A 21,113-nucleotide genomic window follows, 5' to 3' on the forward strand; every position below is an offset into this window, starting at 1 on the left:
TCTTGGTCAGCAGATCTATTGTCAGTGCATTGGTTGCTATTTTTTTTCCTTTATTCATTCACGGGATGAGGGCGTCACTGGCTAGGCAGCATTTATTGCCCATCCATAAATGTCCAGAGGGCAGTTAAAAGTCAACCACATTGCTGTGAGTCTGGAGTCACATGTAGGCCAAAACAGGTAAGGATGGTGGTTTCCTTCCCGAAAGGATAGCAGTGAACCAGATGGGTTTTTCCTGACAATCAACAATGGATTCACAGTTATCATTAAACAGTTAATTCCAGATATTTATTGAAAGCAAATTCCACCATCTGCCATGTTGGGACTTGAACCCCGATCCCCAGAATGTTTTCTGGGTCTCTGGATTAACAGCCCAGCGATAATACCCCTAGGTCATCACCTCCCCTAATACAGTCATAGAGTCATTCAGCTTGGAAACAGACCCTTTGGTCCACAAATCCATTCTGACCAGAATCCCAAACTAACCTAGTCCCACCTGCCTGTGCTTGGCCCATATCCCTCCAAGCATTTTTATTCATGACCTTATCTAAATGTTCTTTAAAATGTTGTAACTGCACCTACATCCACCACTTCCTCTGGAAGTTCATTCCATACATGAACCACTCTGTGTAAGAGAAAAATTGCCCCTCATGTCTCTTTTTAATCTTTCTCCTCTCACTAAAAAATGTCCCCTAGGTTTGAAATCCCCCACCCTAAGAAAAAGACATGCCATTCATCTTATCTATACTCCTCATGATTTTATAAGCCGTTATCATGTCACACTGTGACCATCCTTGTGCTTTTTCTTCATGTTTACTATGCAAAATTGGCATATTGTCCACTTTACTCAGCTGGTTTCACTTCTTCCTCAGCATTCTTTATTAGATGTCAGGACGTCTCGGGATTGGGCTCACTACACACTTCACATACCGCTCTGAATAAGGGTCGAGGTCTGAAACGTCAGCTTTTGTTCTCCTAAGATGCTGCTTGGCCTGCAGTGTTCACCCAGCCCCACACTTTGTTATCTTGGATTCTCCAACGTCTGCAGTTCCCATTATCTCTGATTCCATATTAAGTGTGTCTGGCCTTTTGTCTAAATTATAGCTGAGGTCAATCTGCATCTGCATGCTGGTCATGCTTCATCTTTATCCTCTCCTGTTTGATGAAAAATGTGTTTGCATGTTGGAGAATTTGGATTAATGGCGGCTTACTTGCTTTCTGAACATGATCTCTGCTGGTGGTGGCCACCCCACATGTAAAAGTTTAACATATTGTCCTAAAATTCAGCAGAAGTGATTTAACAGCACAGACCATTGGCTCAATGAGGCCTTTTGGAGTATTGTGAGGATGCCACAATTCTCATATCTCAGTTGACACACATGTGCTTGAAATGTCTGCCTGGATACTGCGACCACTGCCAGAAATGATATTTTCAGATGCATCAAACAGATTAAATATAGCAATCAATGTATTTGCTATGGATACATTGGTAGCATTCATTACCTGTCTGAAAATTGGAAATTTCAAGGCATAATCAGTATAAGATGATGTCATCTCCTTTCACAGTACAGATACGACACTGGATCAAGGAACTGATGGAATCATGAGTATGTAAAGGTTGCTTTTATCCATTCATTGCAACATTGAATTAGGACATTGCTAACTGGGCCTGTATTCATTGCCATCCCTCAATGCTTTTGATAAGGTGGTAGTAAGCTGCTTTCTTAAACTGCTGGAGTCCACTTTGTATAGATAGACCAAAAATTCTATTCAGAATCTTCAAGGTTTTAACCTGTGATACTGAAGGAATAGCAATATATTTCCAAGTTAAGATAGAGAGTGACTTGCAGGGGAATTTTCAGGAGGTGCTGTTGTGATGAGTGTGCTGCTCTTGTCCTTCTAGATGGCAGTGGTCATAGGCTCGAAAGGTGCTGCTGGTGGTGCCCTGGTGTATTTCTGCAGTGTATCAATGTTTTCAATGTTGCTGTGGTCAGTGGCACAGATTTGCCTCATCTGTCCATGTTAAATTTTTTTAAGTCACAGTTAATCCCTGGCTTAGAGACTATTTCAAGTTATAGTCACCCACTCATTGCCTGTATGTGCTTGGTATAGTTGCAACGTTATGATTTGGCAGAGAACGTTGGACACAAGTAATTAAAGATGAAACAAGTCACCATACATTAGGAAGAACATGATTGCACTGGAGGGACTGCAGTGGAGTTGCCCCAGGATGTTGCTTTTAGAAGTGGGAGCCATTTCTTTGCATGGGATGTGTCAGAGAGTTTAACCATTGTGTTACCTCAGGGAGGCAACCTTGCCCTTATGCCATTCACTTCTACTGTGTTTTGGACTGTCCTCCAGCTGACGTGTCTCTTTGATGCAAAAGGCTATTTGCATTTTGTTGCCCGGTCCCCAGTCTCATTGTTTTTGGCAAATTCAGTGGTGTCAGCCCTGGCCCAGCATATCCAAGCACTTGCATCTAGATGTACAAGACCATACAGTTTTGTTAACTTAAATTTCTTCCAGTCTCCTTATCCTGTGAAAAACTGCCCTGCACTTTAAAGAAAATCATTCTCAGGATGTAAAAATGATAATGGTATCATTATATTTATTGGCCATCCCTGACTGCGCTAGAATCTGTTGGGTACATTGTCTTCTTGATTTGCTGCACTCTTTCTGGTGTCCCAATATTTGTGGTACACGAGGAATATCAACATTGACGTATAACATCAGGTTTCAAAGCACAGTAAAACTGGCTTAAATAGTTAAAATTCATTTTTCGTTTTCTAAACAACAATACCTGCTTTTTAAATTTAGTACGTTTAAACAAGAATTCATGCAAAGAATAAGATGTTACAACCATTCGAGAATTGTTGCAACAGAACCTACAATCTCAACCTAAAGGGTTTAGCTGGTCTTGATACAGGTAAGCAGATCTGGAGTTTTAATTTACCTGTTGTGCCAGCTTCAGGGTAGTCAATGGAACATTGGGAATCCAGGATTTCCACCACAACTACCAATCACATTGGCTGTGATTGCATACCCGAGTGGAAAGCATGCCTCAAACTTCAACTTTTAGGATTCGGTACAAAATTGCATCTACTGAGCCACCTTTCAACATAAATCTGTTCACTTTCAGTTCTACTTAAATCACAATGGCATGCTTTCACCTTTTATGAAAAAAAGTTTCTGTTTTCATTCTGAAATGTTCCTCAGCCTTTCTCTGTTTACTCCTTGTCCTGGAGCAATGATTTAGCATCTGCAGTTCCCATTATCTCATGTGGCAATATGGCGCTGGGTTGTTCAAGTGGCCATCCTTCATGACCCAATTGAAAGGAATTAGTTCAGCAATTTTAAATCATGGTGATTTGGAGGCAGTGTGGGTGCTATTGCCACATGAAGTGTCTTGAACAGCACTTCAGCAGAACCATAACGAATGGGTGAACTATAATAATTTGCTGTAGTGCAAATTTGCCTTGTCTGATCCCGCATTGTGCGTACCCATTTCTAAAAACATTAGGATCCATTGTAAACTTTGCATAGCAAATGCATCTGCTGTGCCAAAGCTGGTGTTAAGCAAAGGCAGATTTATTGCATCAGCTTGTTCCAGATACTGAGGCTGCTTCAAATATCTGTTATTGAGATGAGATGAGATGACAAATGCAGAATGTAGGTATTCTTAATCAACCTGTTCAGGGATGTTGCAGCATAAGCCTGCTGTGGGGGAAGATGTGAACACAGGGTTACTGGTCCTATTTACTATCACTGCATCACATCAGCTCTGGATGAGCAGATTATAAACCGTCTGGCTACCATGTGCCTAATCATGTCTATGACTGCCAATGTGGGTGATTGGAATTGAAACCTTACCTACTGGAAAAAGAAACTTTAACCTTAAAGGCATCAAAGCCCATTACAATGCAAATGATAGAGGTCAACTAACAGAGCATAGGCCAAGGATCTTTTTGGTTACATCAATTAGAATACGATTTCACATGGAGAGCCAATTGGGCCATGTGATTCCCGTTTCTGTGCTATTTTGTTTATTTTGGGTTTGGGCGGTGTGGACTAGTTGGGCCGAAGGGCCTGTTTTCACATTGTAGGGAATCTAATCTAATCTAACCTAATAATACTCCCACATGTCTGTGATAAAGGCTCTCAAACCAGATCCATGAGCTTACAAACGGATACAGAAGTACATGATTTTTGAATCTTTGAATCATTCTGACACGGCCTCCAATCCAGTCCTCAAAGAATGATGCTTTCAGAACATTTCATCCCAAAAGCATAGAGCTGCTTCAGATTAAACAAGCTCCTGCCTGGGACAGGTTTTACCAATGCTTTTCTGATAAGCCTCCCAAATTGCAGCCTTGCAACATGATGTTGGAAAGCATCAGGAGGGGGAACCTACCATCTTAGTGCTGCCATGGATTGTGAAGATCTACAAAAACCTCAGCAATATGACTGAAGGTAGGTAGCCAATTAAAGGCAGCCCTGGAAATGCAATCATTAGATCAGCTTTGGGAGAGGTTAACATCAAGTGGGGTGACTATAAGCAAACCTGACTGGGTTTGCCAATGCACTCATGAGGGGGATTCTTCTCTATGGCTACTCTAGAACACACAGAGGGCATCTCCAGTGGCAATGACATCCCTAGGGCTATGGTATTAATCCTGGAGGTTGCAAACTCCCAAATCCCTCGATGCCTGGGACCTACTAGCCTGAATTTTCAAAATTTTTCCACATATAATTTGTATCTGTCTTTTACTACTTTCTGCATGTGTCCTTCCAAAGTTCATCACTTCACACTGTTTTGCATTGAGCTCCATCTTTAATGCTTTTGTCCTTTTCACCATCCTGCCCGTGCCATCCTGAAGTTTATTGTGATGACCCTCGTCATGATCTAACACTTTATCAGGTAATTACAAATCATTTGCTGCATCTCTCTATGCCCAAGTATGACATGTTCATAAAGATTGCAAAAGTGTAATGGAGCCAAAGCTGACCTTCAGAACAATTACTGTAAACTATGCCCTGGAAGATCTTATAGTTAACCAGTAAAATTCTAACAGGTCTAGTCAAGGTAAAAGCAGGAAGGATATTCCCAATGAGGGTGGAGTCCAGGCCTATGGATATGGGGCAGGTTATTTCGGGCTGAGATGAAGAGAAATTTGTTCACACAGAGAGTGCTGAACCTGTGGCATTCTCTGCCACAGAAAGCAGCTGAGACTAAACATTGAACGTTTTCAAGAAGAAGTTAAAAATAATTCTTTAGGGTTAACGGGGCCAAGGGTATGGAGAGAAGGCAGAAACAGGATGCTGAGTTGGAATATCACCCATGATCAGATTGAATGGCCATATGGCCTAATCCTGATCTAATTTCTATGTTTCTGAAACTCCAACCACCATCACCACGTTTGCACCTGGTCACTGATCCAATCTTGTACCCATACTTCTACTTTCTCCTTAATTCCATGGCCTTCCATCTTCTTACTAAACCTCATTTCTGGCATTTTGTCAAATGTCTCCCATGAGACACAGATACAACATCTACTGCACCATGTCAATCATCTAGTTACTGAATTCATACAATTCATATTTTTGCCATTGTCTCTGCCTCTTCATCACAATTCCCACTGGGTCTTTGATAGGCACAAGCATTTCCCAAGCAAGTAACCACAGTCCAAAAGAAACAAAAAATTATGGATGCTGGAAATCTGAAATAAGAACAAATCTGTGGAAAAACTCAGTAGGCCTCGCAGCATTTGTGGAGAGAAAGCAGCGTTAATGTTTCGGATCCAGTGGTGACTGGGTCTTTACTCTTGTTCTCTCAGTATGAATTGGGGAAAGTCAAAATTAGATTGAAGTTACATCTTTGGATTTTTGCTGACGTTAGCTCTCTTCTTGTTAGGTTGACCTGTTGTAAATCTCCTGACTCTTCTCACTCAGGCTGCCGAGCAAAAGCCAAAGGCTCTGTAATGTCACTGAGACACAACATGCTCATGTGGAAAAAAAGAAATAAGATTTTTAAAAAAGCCATGGATCAGCTCACTGTAGACTGTATAGGTTGCCTGATGATTTTAATTGCCAGTGTTTCTGTTTGTGGGATAGGATGAATATTGTCTCCTTTTCTGCTTATGTTTCATAGGCTCAGATGATGTGACAAAACAAGATTACAAAAGAAATTATAAACTATCAACATAGAGGCTTGGGCCCTTGGTAGCCCAATTATAGATGTCTTATTCTAGGGCTTAGTAGAGAAGCAGATATACTGATTTCTCGTGCTTTATTAGGGAAGGATTCATGACCTGGCTTTTTAAGAATTTAGAGATGGGCAGGTGGAGATTTAACCTTTTGTTAATCAAATAGGGACAAGCTTTGGCCTCAACTTACTAAGGCTCTCATGGGAAAAAGCTATATCTGAAAATTTAAAAGCTGATAAATGCTACATTACTCATCGGTCTTGGTGCATAGCAATCAAATTGTAATCTTTCTTCTGACATTGCAGCGCTTTTATAGGATCTGATCTGTGGCAATCCAGTGAGAAAGGGTTTGCGTGCGAGATCTCCTTTTAGTTCCCCTCTGATGCCCTTAAACATATTGCGGCTTTGCAGACTCATGGTCAGATTCCCTGCAATGCTATACTCAAATCTCTTGAATCAGAATGTCAGACTCTTCCGCACCACCTGAAATGGTCATTCTAAAGTCAGAAACAATACCGTTTACATGTCACAAGACTGCACTTTAGCAATGAGGCATCCTCAAATTCTCTGCAAGCTTTTATATGGACTACCCAGATCCTTCCTTTTCAATATTTCCTCTTTTCTCAATGCAATTTGACTGCCCTGATTTTATCCCAATCTGATCTTAACCAAAGCATCTGTCAACTGAATATTTTTACAATGGTGCTCCACTGCCTTGAGATTCCTATTGATCCATCCTCTAGCATCTTCAATTTCATTTTCACATTTCTCACCCTGAAGATATCACCCACAGGAATGGTACAGCAATCCACAGATATTGCTATTTTTACCCACACATCTGTGAAGCAGCTTTGAATTACAGCATAGTTACTGCCCATTGTGCCCATCTCAGGTTTTTGTAAACACACTTTGTTGCATCCATTCTGCAGCTCGGCCAAATGTTTCCCTTCAAACAATCCAAAACCCTTTTAAAAGCCCTGATTGAACAATGCGTCCACCTCTCTTAAGCAATGCAATGTCACCATTCGCTATGTCATGTTGCTGTTGCTTGCATTGCCACAATCTTTAAATTAGGGGCCACTGGATCTCATTCCTTCTGCCATCGGAAACAATTTCTCCCTACCTGCTTTGTGCAGAAAATTTATGATTATGAAAACCTCTGTCAAATCTCTTCCTAATCCGCCCTTCTCAAATGACACAATCTCACCTTTCATTTGTCCATGTAACCAAAACCCTCATTACAGGAATCATTCTTCTGAATCTGCATCCTTTGCTAATGCCTTCACAGCTCTCTCAAAGTTTGGTGCCCATTTTGGGCACAATACTTGAGCTGAAGTTGAGCCAATATTTTATAGAACTTTATCAAAATATTTTTGCTTTTATACTCTATGTCCTTATTTATAAATCCCAGGATTGTATATGCTTTATTAACCACTTTCTCAGATCTCCCTGTCACCTTCAAATATTTCTGCACATATCCTCATAGATTCTGCATGCCATTTAGAACTGCATACTTTATTTTATATTGTTCATTATCATTGTCCTTCTAAAAAGGCATCACGTCCCTACATTAAATTTCATCTTGTACATACATTCCACTACCCTGTACTCTCTCATAGGTTATCACTGATCAGCTCACAGTTACACAAGGCTTCAGTTTTTTGGTGTCATCCTGCAAATATTGTAAGTTGCCATGCCCAGTATACCCAAGTCTACACTATTAATATATAACTAAGTAAAGAAGCACTGCTAACACTGACATCTGCTGAACTCCACTGTGTTTCTTTGTCCAATCTGAAAACCAACAGTTCACTAGAAGTCTCTGCTACTTGACAGGCTCCAGCTTTGTTGATAAGCCTATTATGTGACTCTGGATCACTGCTTACTGGAACATCAAATAGACCATATCAATCTCATCAACTAGCTATTTCCTTATGTAAGAAAGCTCTAAATAATTAAACATGATTTCTTTTCTTTAACAAATCTATTCCGCCTTTCCATAATTAATCCACATTTGTGCATGTAATTGTAATTCTGTTTTTAATTATCATTTCTAAATGCTTTCTCATTACTGATGTTAAACTACTGGCCTACTGTCATTGGGCTTATCTATATGTCCCACTTCTGAACAAGCACATAACGTATTCAATTCTCTAGTTCTGTGGCTTCATCTCTGGTTCTGAGGATGATTGGGAGATTATGACCTCTGTAATTCCTGCATCTTGCTTTCCTCAGTATATTGATGTATCCCTTCCAGTTCTATTGACTTTTCAATTGTAAGTAAGGACAATCTACTCAATACTTCTTGAATGTTTAGATCATCCATTGTTTCAATCGTCTTCCTTTTCACTTTGACTTGGGCAGTACCTTCTTCTTTGAGGAAAGGAAATGCCAAATATTCATTAGCACATATCCGTACCTCAATCTCGATGGGTAAACCCCTTTTAAAGTTCCTAATTGGCTAGCTTCACCTTTTATCACCCTTTCACTATTTCAGTTCCCTTTTGCATTAGCTGCCAGTCTCTTCTCATCCTTTTTTGCTTCTTATTTGTTTTTTTTTCACTGCCCTATTCCTGTCCAGTTCTTCTACCTTGAGGCTCCTTCCACCTGCATTATGCACCCCATTTTGGCTTCATCTTACTAACTAAGTAACTAACTCTTTTATCGTCCACTTAGCTCTATATCTGGTAGTCTTTCTTGTACCCCTACTGCAAATTGACCGTTACTGTATCTGAAGCATTCCCTCTTTCAAAGGTAGTGTATTGCCAATCAAAACTGTAATAGATTCATCCCTAATTGTAATTTATCTGGAATATCTGCACTCGCTTCAGAGAAGTTGGCTTTATACAAATTTAAAGTTCTACTTGAGATTGCTCCTTGCCCTTCCCACTGCTATTCTAACTTGTGCCATGTGACTGTAAGATCACTGTCTCCTAAATGCATTCCTACTGAAGGTTGATTTGCTGGAACCATCTAATTTTCCACCACCGGATCCAGGAATGTCGCCTTACTTATTAGAATGACAATGTACCAATGTAGAAAGTTCTCCAGAGCACACTCTAGAAACTCTCACACCTTGATACCCTTTACATTGCTACTATCTCAGTCTATATTAGAATAAATATTATCCATTATTACAATAACATTTTTAAATTCTTACACTTCTATGCAACTTGCTTGTAATGTCATTATTCCACATCTTTACTACTAATTGTTGACCAATAGGATATACTTAGTTTTATCATGGTACCTCTATTGCTTCTCAGTTCTAACCCAAAGAGATTCTGTCCTTGAACCCTTTAAGAAAATCTCTGACTCCAGCACTATAGTATTCCCACTGATTTCCTTTCTTACCTGAACACCTTGCAGAGATCACCTCTTCCCTTTTGAGCCAGGTCTCCATTATTGTCACAATATTACATTTTCACATGGCTTTCTGCACTGGGAGCTCAGCAACCACTTTTCTTTGACTATATTCCATTTATACATAAATTAGTTAAATTAATTTAGGCCTTATTACATTTTCTCTTGCACTGATCCCACCTACTAAATTATTATCTCCTGTGCTGGTCATTTCATTCTCTTTCAATTTTCTGTGCACCTTGAGTTTTTCTCTCTAACTTCACATCTTGATTCTTTCATCCCTGCTGAATTAATGTAAATCTTCTCCAGTTACACTCGTAAATTAACCCCCAAGGACATTGATACTAACTCTGTTAAGGTGCAACCTGTCTGGCCTGGGATGGTCTGAGCTCACTTGGGCCAGACCCAAATACCCCAGGAAACTCAAGCCTTGTGATATTTTCCTAGTTTCAAAGCCAAGTTCTTATTATTCTTGGTCTGTGCTTCTGTCAGATTTTGGAAATTACGATGGATCAAACACATTGTTTAACAAACACAGATTTTAAAAAGGCTACTTCAAAGTTACTAACTTCAACATCTGTTTATCTTCAAAGTTCAGTTCCTGAAAACAAGTTAAGCCACATTTAAGTTAGCTCCAGGCCAACTTTTATCCATTGTTGAGCACTATTTCATGTCGGGGAGTACTATTGAAACAGCAAGAATTGAAGTTGTCCATTGAATTCACAAAGATCAAGTATCAAACAATATTCATCCTGAGTGAATATGTTCCTAGCGTAATCTATTTGCAGACTTAAATGTAAACAATTATAAACTCACTGTATTGTCTCAGCAGCGCGTACTGGCATTTGCATCAAAAGCTGAGCATTTAAGTTCCGCTCCAGGGATCTGATCACTTAGTTCAGGCTGACATTTCAGTCCAGTTTGAGGAGAGCTGCATTGTCAGAAAGGCCATTTTTTTGGCTGTTATGTTAAACTGAGGCACCTGTTATTATTGGAGGTGGCCACAAAAGATCCCACATGAATATTTATTGAAGAAGAACATGGATAATCTCCCTGGGGCCCTGGCTAAGAACAAGTCCCTCAACAAACATCCCTAAAACAGACATATGTTGTCACTGTATAATTTTTGTTTGTCACAACTTGCTAAGTTCAAGATGACACAAAATATGCTTGCTTTCATTGGTTGGAACATAGGGTATAAAAATTGGCAAGTCATGTTTCAACTGCGTCGAACTTTAGTTCGGCCACTTTTGGAATATTGCGTACAATTTTTGTTGCCACACTACATCATGGAGGCTTTGGAGAGGATACAGAAATTGTTTACCCTGATATTGACTCATTTAGAGGGTATTAACTTTGAGGCAAATGTTGAAAGTTGAGGGATGGGTAGGGGGGGGGGAGTTGACCTGATGGAATTTGACAAAATTATGAGAGGCATGGATACAATGGATAGTCAGAAATTATTGTCCAGGATAGAAATGTCAATTACCAATGGCTAAACGTAAAAAGCATAAGTTTAAAAATGTGAGAGGCACCTTTTTTTAAAGAGAGTGGTAAGTATCCGGAATGCACTATGAGAGAAGGTAGGAGAAGCGGATACAATAGCAATGTTTAACAGGCATTTCAACAGATACATGAATAGGCAGGGAGTAGAGGAACACACATTGTATAGAGACAAAGGGATTTTAGTTTAGAAAGGCACATGGGTCAGTGCAGTCTTGGTGGGCTGAAGAGCCTGTTGCTGTGCTGTATTGTTCTTTGTTCTTACGTTGCAAATGCCACGGTCAGAGGGCGGGAAGAGAATCTCACTGTATTCATTTCCAGATTTTTGCATTTAAATTTTGTTTCATTTTCAACTGGCAATTTTGTATTAATCATAAAATGGTCCAAGTCGACCACATGATCAAGTATATGGAAGATTCTGAATCCAGTATTGTGGAGATATTCCAGCTAAAACTGACACAAAGGACTTGGAAACAAGTTGTAAACCTTTAAATCAGCTCTGGACAAAGAAAAACATTCAGATCCTTTCTGCTAACGTGGGATCTAATGCTTTCCCAATGACCTCATCACCTCATGATGGATGCTCTGAGACGGAAAACTACATGATTATGTTTAAGCGACCTTCCAATTGGCCCACTGAGATTGACCATTAGCACCGAAGATACCTGAAATGGAAAATGTTGGAGAAACTCAGCAGCTTTGCAGCATCCATGGAGAGAGAGAGAGACAGACCATATTGTTTTGAGTCTAGTGACCCTTTGTCAGAACCAAAAGTGATGACAGGGTTTGGGGTTTAGGAGGGATGGAATCAAATTCATGGAAACAATGCCCAGAGGCAGAGAGAGAAGAAAAAGATAAAGGGGTGGCTGATGATAAGCCGGGAGTGAGATAAACGTTGCGTAGCTGCTACCAGGATAAGCTGTACAAAACAGGGCTGAATATGTGGCTAAGAAACATGGGGGAGGGTATTCATACTCTGAAGTTATTAAATTTAATACTGAATCCTGAGGGCTGTAAGGTACCTCAGTGGAAGATATGGGGGATGTTCTTCTAGCTTGTATTGAGCTTCATTGAAACACGGGCCTGGGGCAGGAATGTTGCCATGGGAACATGTTGGTGTTCTGAAGTGGTTGCAGCTGGACGCTTTGAATTCAACTTAACAGTTTTCACTAATCCAAAAAACTCTGCAGATGTTAGAAATCAGAAACAAAAACGAAAAAGCTAAACAACTCAGCAGGGCTAGCAGCATCTGTGGAGAGAAAGCAGTGTTGATGTTTCGGGTCCAATTTTTCAGAACAAAGAAGAGCCACTGGATCCAAAACGTTAACTCTGCTTTCGCTCCACAGTTGCTGCCCGATCTGCTGAGTTTTTTCAGCTATTTCTGTGATGATTTTCACTTTGGGGTCATATCCAAAATTAGATTCTGAAAACTGGAGTTGGGGAACACCCTTTGGCCTATCACTGTAAGGGGTGGGAGTGAAAAGGCATAAGTGAGTTCTGAAATAGAGTACACAGGACTCAAAATGTTCACTCTGCTTTTCTCTCCATAAATTCTGTCAGATCTGCCGAACATCTCTACCATTCTCTGTTTGTTTAAATCAAACAGTGCATTGCTGTTTCTGTGTTCATGGAAGAAAAGCAACCACAGTTCACGCCATCATCATTCTCATTTTGTCTCTGACATAAGTGACTGTGCTTTTAAGAGTTCCTCATATTCTCTGAAGCACATTTTGTACATCTTGGTTTCATGGAATATGCCATAAAATGCAAGTTCTTTCTTATAACAATTACACCAATTTTCACAGAAACATTCTCACCTCCTTGGGGAAAAAACTGTGCGTAAATCTCTTTGAATGTCTCTTCATTAACTATGCCACTGGGACATTCCTATGAACAAGCAGAAAACAAACAAAATGAGTAAATCCTTTGTACTGAAAGCAACTATATTTATATTATCTACACTAACTTCACAGCCACAATAAATTATGCACTATTTACGTCAATAAAATAATATTAAGTATTATAAATAATTTGGTGCTGTGATTTTTAAAACTTTGATTTTAATTCTACAGTCTGACATTAGGATTAGGCATCTACTTAAATATTCATTTGGCTCCTGGTGCAATGGTGCATTATGCTCCTCTTCAAATTAATAGCAACAAATAGTTACTGGTTTGACAAATTGTGAAATTAACCACCATGGCTGCGAGCAAGTCAAATATTTTCTGTAAGGCTAAAATATATTGTACAAACAAATAGCAATTATCCAACAAGTTCAAACAAATGAGAGCTCTGTTATATCAGGCACATTTTCTGCTTCAGGACTTTAAGTGGTATTTTGAGACAATGTGCAAATATCTTGAGGAACTGCACTGGGTTGCCTCCAGGAATATTATACATGAACCAAAAATTGTGTTGATAATTAGACTTTAGGTAATCAATTATTAACCACAGTAGATGTTTAGACACTAGGCAGTTTAATTATTCTAACATCAACACAGAAGGTGATTAGAAATTGTGAAAATCTCCAGAACAAACAAATTGAAGAGCACCACTTTTAACTTATGGCGCACTGCTATGTTTAAAAACAATATTGTTTGTATTTCACATGATGTCACAACAGTCAATTTCTAATGAAAGGTCATTGACCTGAAATGTTTTGCTTTTCTGCAAACAGATGCTGCTGATCTCCTGATTATTTCCAGCATTTTCTGTTTATTTTTTAATTTCATATATCCATCATCCACAATATTTTGCTTTGGAATCAATTTAAGATGGCTTTATTTTGATGATATTTTATATCAGCAGTAGACAGAAAATAAACTAAAAATGTGGAAGTGAATTTCACAAGTTTTTTTTGTATTCTCTGCTTCTAAGGTGTTTTGAAATGGTACAGAGTTTTTGGGTAAAACAAACATAAACTGGGTGGATGTCTTCGTGAAGGCCTCCATTATGATTACATTCTCACCTTTCTGTGCAATGGCAGTGTTCCAGTGAAGCCTAGTGCAAGCTGGAGGAATTGCGCATCATCTTTCAGTTAGCTCTTTTACAGCCTGGTAGACTTAACCTTAAGTTCAACAACTTCAGATCTTCAACTCGATCCTTCATTTTAATTGTAATTATTTCCAAGCGTAAATCTGTATCTTCATTTCACACTTTTGATTTCAGACTGATTGTTCAATATATTACTATTCACACTCCCTCTGGGCCAATGCTTTGTAACCTTACCACAGTCATTTCCAGAGATAATCAGGTGTAGAGCTGGATGAACACAGCAGGCCAAGCAGCATCTTAGGAACAAGAAAGCTGATGTTTCAGGCCTGGGCCCTTCAGCAGAAAAGGGGGAGGGGAAGGGAGTTCTGAATTAAATAGGGAGAGAACGGATCGAAGATGGATAGAGGAGAAGATAGGTGGAGAGGAGACAGACAAGTTAAAGAGGCGGGAATGGTGCCAGTAAAGATGAGTGTAGGTGGGGAGGTAGGGAGCAGGTAGGTCAGTTCTGGGAGGACGGACAGGTCAAGGGGGTGGGATGAGGTTCGTAGGTAGGAGATGGGGGTGTGGCTTAAGGTGGTAGGAGGGCATAGGTGGGAGGAAGAACAGGTTAGGGAGGCAGGGATGAGCGGGGCTGGTTTTGAGATGCAGAAGGAGGAGGCGAAATTTTGAAGCTTATGAAATCCACATTGATACCATTGGGCTGCAGGGTTCCCAAGCAGAATATGTGTTGCTGTTCCTGCAAACTTTGGTGGCATCATTGTGGCACTGCAGGAGGCCCAGGATGAACATGTCATCTGAGGAATGGGAGGGGGAGTTGAAATGGTTCACGACTGGGAGGTGCAGTTGTTTACCGCCTTTTCCAATTGTTTTGCCATTTCTTCCATGTCACCATCCTGCTCCGTACCCACTCCCTTTCTGCTCTCCACCAGCCCTCCCCGCCACCCCGCTTCAATAACATGACACCCATCACAATCCTACTTTCCCTCAGTTCTGAAGAAGAATTGCATTCAACTCAAAATATTTACTTATCTTTTCCACCACATGTACTGACAGACCTACAGAGTATTTCCAGTATTTCCTCATGGTCATGACAATGGATAAGAACCCTGATATATGACCGTCATTGTTAATTAATTCTAAAATTTGTTTTCTAAAATGAGGATTGCTACAGACAAAAGAAGAGACTGCAGATATAAGTTCAGCGCTGCATGAGAAAGACCTGTATAGGACCCATGGAATGTGATACTTGCAAAGTGTCAGGAAATTTGAAAATAGAAAGAGAGATACTTATAGAGTCATAACAGTCATACAGCACAGAAACAGAACCTTCAGTCCAACCAGTCCAAGCTGAACATAATTCCAAACTAAACTAGCCCCACCTGCAAACACCTGGTCCATTACCCTCCAAACCTTTCTTATTCATGTATTTATCCAAACGTCTTTTAAATATTGTTCCTGTGCCCATACCCACCATTTCCCCAGGAAGCTCAATTCACATGCGAACCACTGTCTGTGTAAAAAAATTGCTCTTCATGTCTTTTTAAAATCTTTCTCCTCTCACCTTAAAAAACATGTTCTCTAGTCTTGACCTCCCCCATCCTAGGGAAAAGTCACCTACCATTAGCCCTACCTAAACCCCTCATTATTTTATAAATCTCAATAAGGTCCCCTCTCAACCTCCTGTGCTCCAGTAAAAAAAAGAACCAGCCCATCCAGCCTTTCTTTATAATTCAAACCTTCCATCCCGGTAATCTCTTCTGAATCCTCTCCAGCTCAATAATATTCTTCCAATAACAGGACAATCAGAACTGGACACAGTATTCCAGAAGAGGTCTCACCAGCATCCTGTACAACCTCAACATGACTTCCCAACTCCGATACTCAAAGGACTGAGCAATGACGGCCAGCATGCTCAGCGCCTTCTTAACTACCCTGTCTATATGTCTATACTTGAGAGGAAGAGATGAATGAAAGGGCTGATGGATCTTCCAGCTCGCAGTAGAAATTGACCTCTCCCAGACATTTTGTGCTCTGCACTTCCAGGAATTTACAAAAAGGGGTTAAAAAAAAGTACAACACAACCCTAGTCTCTGTGTGCTGGTGAACTGAACTTTAAACAGAATAGCCTGAATTTTGAGCACAAGTGTGCTATGAGGGTCACAATTGAGGAACCACCCCAATTGTCACTCCTAAACAGAAGGTAGAAAGGGCCTCTTACCAATGTTATATCTGAGAGGAGAAAGAGTAAAAGAAAGAAAGAGTGCATGTCCCCTGCATGATTAATTATATTTGTACTTGGTAACTAATGCACTTAATCATTTGTTAACTCAACAAAGATTAAATTTGCTCCTTTAAGAAAAATTAATTTTCTCTGGGAGAAAGACTTCCATAGGGAAGGGACTATTTTATGTTAATCTTGAAAATGACCAATCAATGTGGGGGGTGTCAGGTGTACAAAGCTGTGTGGAAGATGCAAACATGCCACAAAATTATTTAGGCAGGTGAAACAAGTGGGCACGAGTATGGCGACTCAGTGGTTAGCATCACTGCCTGACAGTACCAGGGATCTGTGCTCGATTCCACCTTCAGGCAACTGTCTGTATGGAGTCTGCACGTTCTCCCTGTCTCTGCGTGGGTTTTCGCCAGACGCACTGGTTTCATCCCATGGTCCAAAGGTAAGCAAATTAGGTTGATTGGCCATGCTAAATTACTCATCGTGTAGAGGGATGCATAAACTAGGTGCATTAGCCATGAGAAATGCAGAGTGATAGGGTTGGGTCTGGGTGGGATGTGCTTTTGAGGTTAGGTATGGACTTGTTGGGCTGAATGGCCTGTTTCCACACTGTAGGAATACGACTTGACAAATACAATACCATGTGGAAAAATGAGAGCGATGCAGAGCTATTGGTAATCAGACAAAGCTGAGCATTATTTTTCAACAAAAGAAAGCAAGTTAGCACGCAGGAACAGCGAACAATTAGGAAACCAACTGGATGTTAATCTTTCCAAAACCAGAAGAGCAAAGGAAATTAAATGAGTAGGCTTTCTGGCAAGTGGAACCTGTCTGCCATAAAACAAGATCACATTTGATCAAATTGCAGCCTTAAGTCGACTTTACTGACTGTTGCCATTATCCTCGAAAACCTCGTAGATTAAATGATATTTTCAATAGGTAGCGGTGAGATGCCTGTTAAGTGAGGTTTTGCTTATTGCCAGGCTAAGTAAATGCATATCTCAATAAAAACCAAAAGAACTGCAGATGCTGTAAATCAGGAACAAAAACAAAGTTGCTGGAAAAGCTCAGCAGGTCTGGCAGCATCGACGAAGGGAAAAACAGAGTTAATGTTTCAGGTCCAGTGACCCTTCCTCAGAACTGGGTTCCAAGGAAGGATCACTGAACCTGAAATGTTAACTCTGTTTTTGCCTTCACAAATTCTGCCAGGCCTGCTGGGCTTTTCCAGCAACTTTGCTTTTGCAACTGCATATCTTTCCTCATTAACATGCAGCATGATACCCAACCACCAAGGAGACTAGATATTGAGAATTCTTGTCATGGAAGTTTGAGTCGTTCACTCGTTCCTCTAACTTGCTGCTTGCTCCTCAAGTCTGCCATGTCGGATAGCTTGGTGCCGATGTCTCAGCAGCAGCTGGATGCACGCCATGCCCATGGTCAATGGCATACAACATGTGTCAGCCTCTCAGCTCTGATGGCATAGATTTGATGTATGTACCTGACTCTGCTACACTTTGGATCATGATGAAACTAGTGACAGGGACACACGTCAAGCTCACTGATTGAAGCAATGAGGACTTCAAGGCTGCTGGCTTGCTTTCTACGCACTCATTAACTTAATGCCTATCTGGATGCTCACAGTATCCCTGCCTTGCTTTGCCTTTCTGAGCCTTGTTCCCAGCATCGGAGCATAAAGGCTCAGTTGGAATAATTAGCAAGTTGTTTTTGGCCAGTTGAGATGTGATTGCTGATGGGCCTTTTTCTGTCCTGTGAATCTCTGAGACTCTGACTCAGAGTACAGTGATTAATGCTGGCATGAAGTCAGGCAGTTGTTAGCAGTCAACAGCCATGGGTGTGGATCTGATGTTGTAAAGCACTGTATTGTATTAACTTTACACCTGTGACATGTTCCAGAAGCATATGAGGCAAAAACACTGCATACTCATCAAGTAAATGGCCATGTCTCAAAATCTGCAGGGAATATTCCTCACTGATGTCCAGGGGATCCCAGGGCTGTAAGTCAGAGGTAGCCTCCAACATCAGACCAGGGATTTGGGCAAGATCAAGTATCTGGTCAAGTGAGTTGTGTCTCTTCAGTCTGGGATCAGTCCTGTGGGTCCAGAGCAGCCGGTCGGGGAGTTGCAGGAATACAGTCAGGAAGCTATACCGATATCAGTCAGCTGTCAGGTCACTCATTTTTCAGGGCTGTCTGGCTGAGTTGCTCAAGGATTGGCCTGTGGTCAGTTCACTAACAAGAGGGGCGGGGGGGTGGTGAGGGGAGGGTGAGGAAGGGGTTATCAGGGGCATGTGCCTGGGATGAAGACCTGGGAAATTAATTGTGGAGAGTGCAGGGAGAATGCTGGGATGCAGGAATTACAACAGTGAAGGGGAACAGCTCAATGTATAAGTTGAGAGGAGGCAATGGGCATGGGTGGCTGGAGAATCATGAAGGAGGTGGTGGGGGCTCATGTGAGCAGCATCCTAGCTTCTGTGGTTGGGGATAGTGAACTGAGACTTTGAATATTTCTCTTATATCCCTGTGCCAGGGGGAAGTGTGGGCAGATGCAGACTCATAAGCAGGTTTGTTGGGGACCTGAGGAGGTGCCATGTCAATGAGGTTGACAGGGTGGCCTACCAGGAAGGGGATGGGTTAGGTTTATGGTTAGGACTTTGATGTTTGGAGGTTCACCCACAGGGTGAAGCGGTGCCTGGAACTCACAGTTCATGGCGTGGTTGCTGTTGTCGTCCATCATCCTGTAAATCACACATAAGCGATGGAAATAAAAATAACTGTGACCAGACTTGGAGTGGGTGGGTTATGTGTTGCCATCTGTGAGAGGAAGGTGCTGCAACTTACAACAATGACGGTCCTTTAAAGGACAGCATCACAGACACATCCCCAAACACTAAAGGTGAAACACATGAGCAGCCCAACTGCTTGGCCCAAGTTCTCTTGATCATTTCATGCAGGCTTATGGATGGACCCCACTGATACCCATGTGACAGCAGGAATGTCTGTGAATCTGCAAAGATTCAGCCTCATTGCCAAGGTCCCAGGCACCAGAAAGTCCCTGAATACCTGCTCTCCCTATGCAGCAGCTACTCATTCCACACCGTACTCCATGGAATATTGTTGAGGTACAGCAATCAGTAACTTCAAGGTGGAACTTTCAGTTGCACAGAGACTCACACAAACAGAGGAAAGTCAGAACTGCAAGATATATTTACAAACGTGAGCACTTAGTTACTGAGTACTGAACACTGGCACCCATCCTATCAATGTACCTTCAGAAAGTCATTTGCATTCTTTCTTTCTTTCTCACATACATGGCCTCTTTCACACACTGTAAGAATTCTATGATTCTACATCTCCTGGGTCCATAAGATGCACCATGAGGGATATGGCTTTTCAGTCGGTTAGTGGGACAGGAATGTGTGATATCTCCGCAGGAGTGTTCCAGTACCAGGCTCTTTTCATCATAGAGGGTGAGGAAACAGAGGTTGTGCAGCCTATCAACCATCCAGGCTCGTTTTGGTTCTGTTATAGGCTGTTTTCTCCTGGAATGAGAGGAAAGATGGGATTGAGTGAGATGAACTGGCGCATCTGTCAGTGATGGTGTGAGCCATAATGAGATTGAGTCAATGGGCAGTGCTGTGGCCATGCAGGGTGAGCGGTGTGGGGGATTGATAAGAGGAATTATAATAAAGAAGAAGAAAATAAAATTTGAGCATGAATTTGCAAAGTCAAAATGAATAGAAAGAGTTTCTTCAAATATATAGAAAGAAAGGAGAAGCCAAAATTTGCATACCTCTGAGAACAAGGCTGGGGAAATAATAACAGGGAACCAGGGAATGGCAGAGGAGTTGAATAAATACTCTGCATCAGTCTTCACCATAGAAGATGCTGATAACATTCAAAAACTGTTCAATATTTAGATGCAAATGGAGGAGAGGAAATAAATACAATAATTATCACTTGAAACAAATGGGGCAAAAATCTAACGTGTTCCTGAACCTGTTGGGGTGCATCTGAAGATATTGAAGGAAGTAGTTACAGAGATAATGACGCACTGATGCATTTCTGGAAATATCCCAGAGGATTGTAAAATTGCTAATGTAACATTATTTATTTATAAATAAAAAGTGCAAAAAACAAAAGCAAGTAATTATAAGCTAGTTAACAACATCGGTTAATGGAACAATATTGGAATACTATTAAGGATGCAATAGCACAGCATTTGGAAATACATAATATAAGCAAACAGAGTCAGCTTGGCTTCAAGAAGGGGAAATTATGCTTGACAAATTGACTAGAATTCTTTAAGGAGGTAACAAGCAGATAGATAAAAGGCAAGCTGTGCATGTGATGTATTTGAATTTTCAGAAGCCAGTTGATAAGGTGCCACACATCATGTTACTTAATATGATAAGACTCCATGGTACTGGAGGTAGCATATTAGCATGGATAGAGGATTGGTTAACTTATGGAAAACAGAATTAGGATGAGGGGGACATTTTCAAGCTGGCAATCTGTAACTAGCAGTTTGGTACAGGGATTAGTGTTGGGGCCAGAATTATTTACAGGGTATATTAAGATAACTCTTATGAGGACTATAGTGAATGTAACAAGGTAGCCAGCTAGATCTTACAGAATATGAGTTCCCTGAATGGGCCTGTTAAGCTGGTCCAGTCAGGGTGTCCTGGCTAACATATAAACTGGGTGAGTGTCAGATGTACTGACACACTGATGCCTGGCTCTATATGAGGCAGCACTATAATCAGGGACTGTTCATGTACAAATAAATGGTGATGGGATACCA

The 21,113-nt window shown here is 40.9% G+C and overlaps 1 protein-coding gene across 9 annotated transcripts in view; it reads right to left on the reverse strand.

Moving 5' to 3' along the window:
* Nucleotides 1-21,113, reverse strand: part of kcnip4a (potassium voltage-gated channel interacting protein 4a) — a 1,101,054-nt gene that overhangs the window by 28,964 nt on the left and 1,050,977 nt on the right. For all 9 annotated transcript variants that reach the window (XM_048537257.2, XM_048537222.2, XM_048537250.2 and 6 more), the window contains one exon: nt 12,884-12,953. In XM_048537257.2, coding sequence (XP_048393214.1) covers nt 12,884-12,953 — 70 coding nt within the window. The remainder of the gene's footprint in view (nt 1-12,883; nt 12,954-21,113) is intronic.

Source organism: Stegostoma tigrinum, chromosome 1, assembly GCF_030684315.1.
Source record: "Stegostoma tigrinum isolate sSteTig4 chromosome 1, sSteTig4.hap1, whole genome shotgun sequence".
Taxonomy (NCBI): domain Eukaryota; kingdom Metazoa; phylum Chordata; class Chondrichthyes; order Orectolobiformes; family Stegostomatidae; genus Stegostoma; species Stegostoma tigrinum.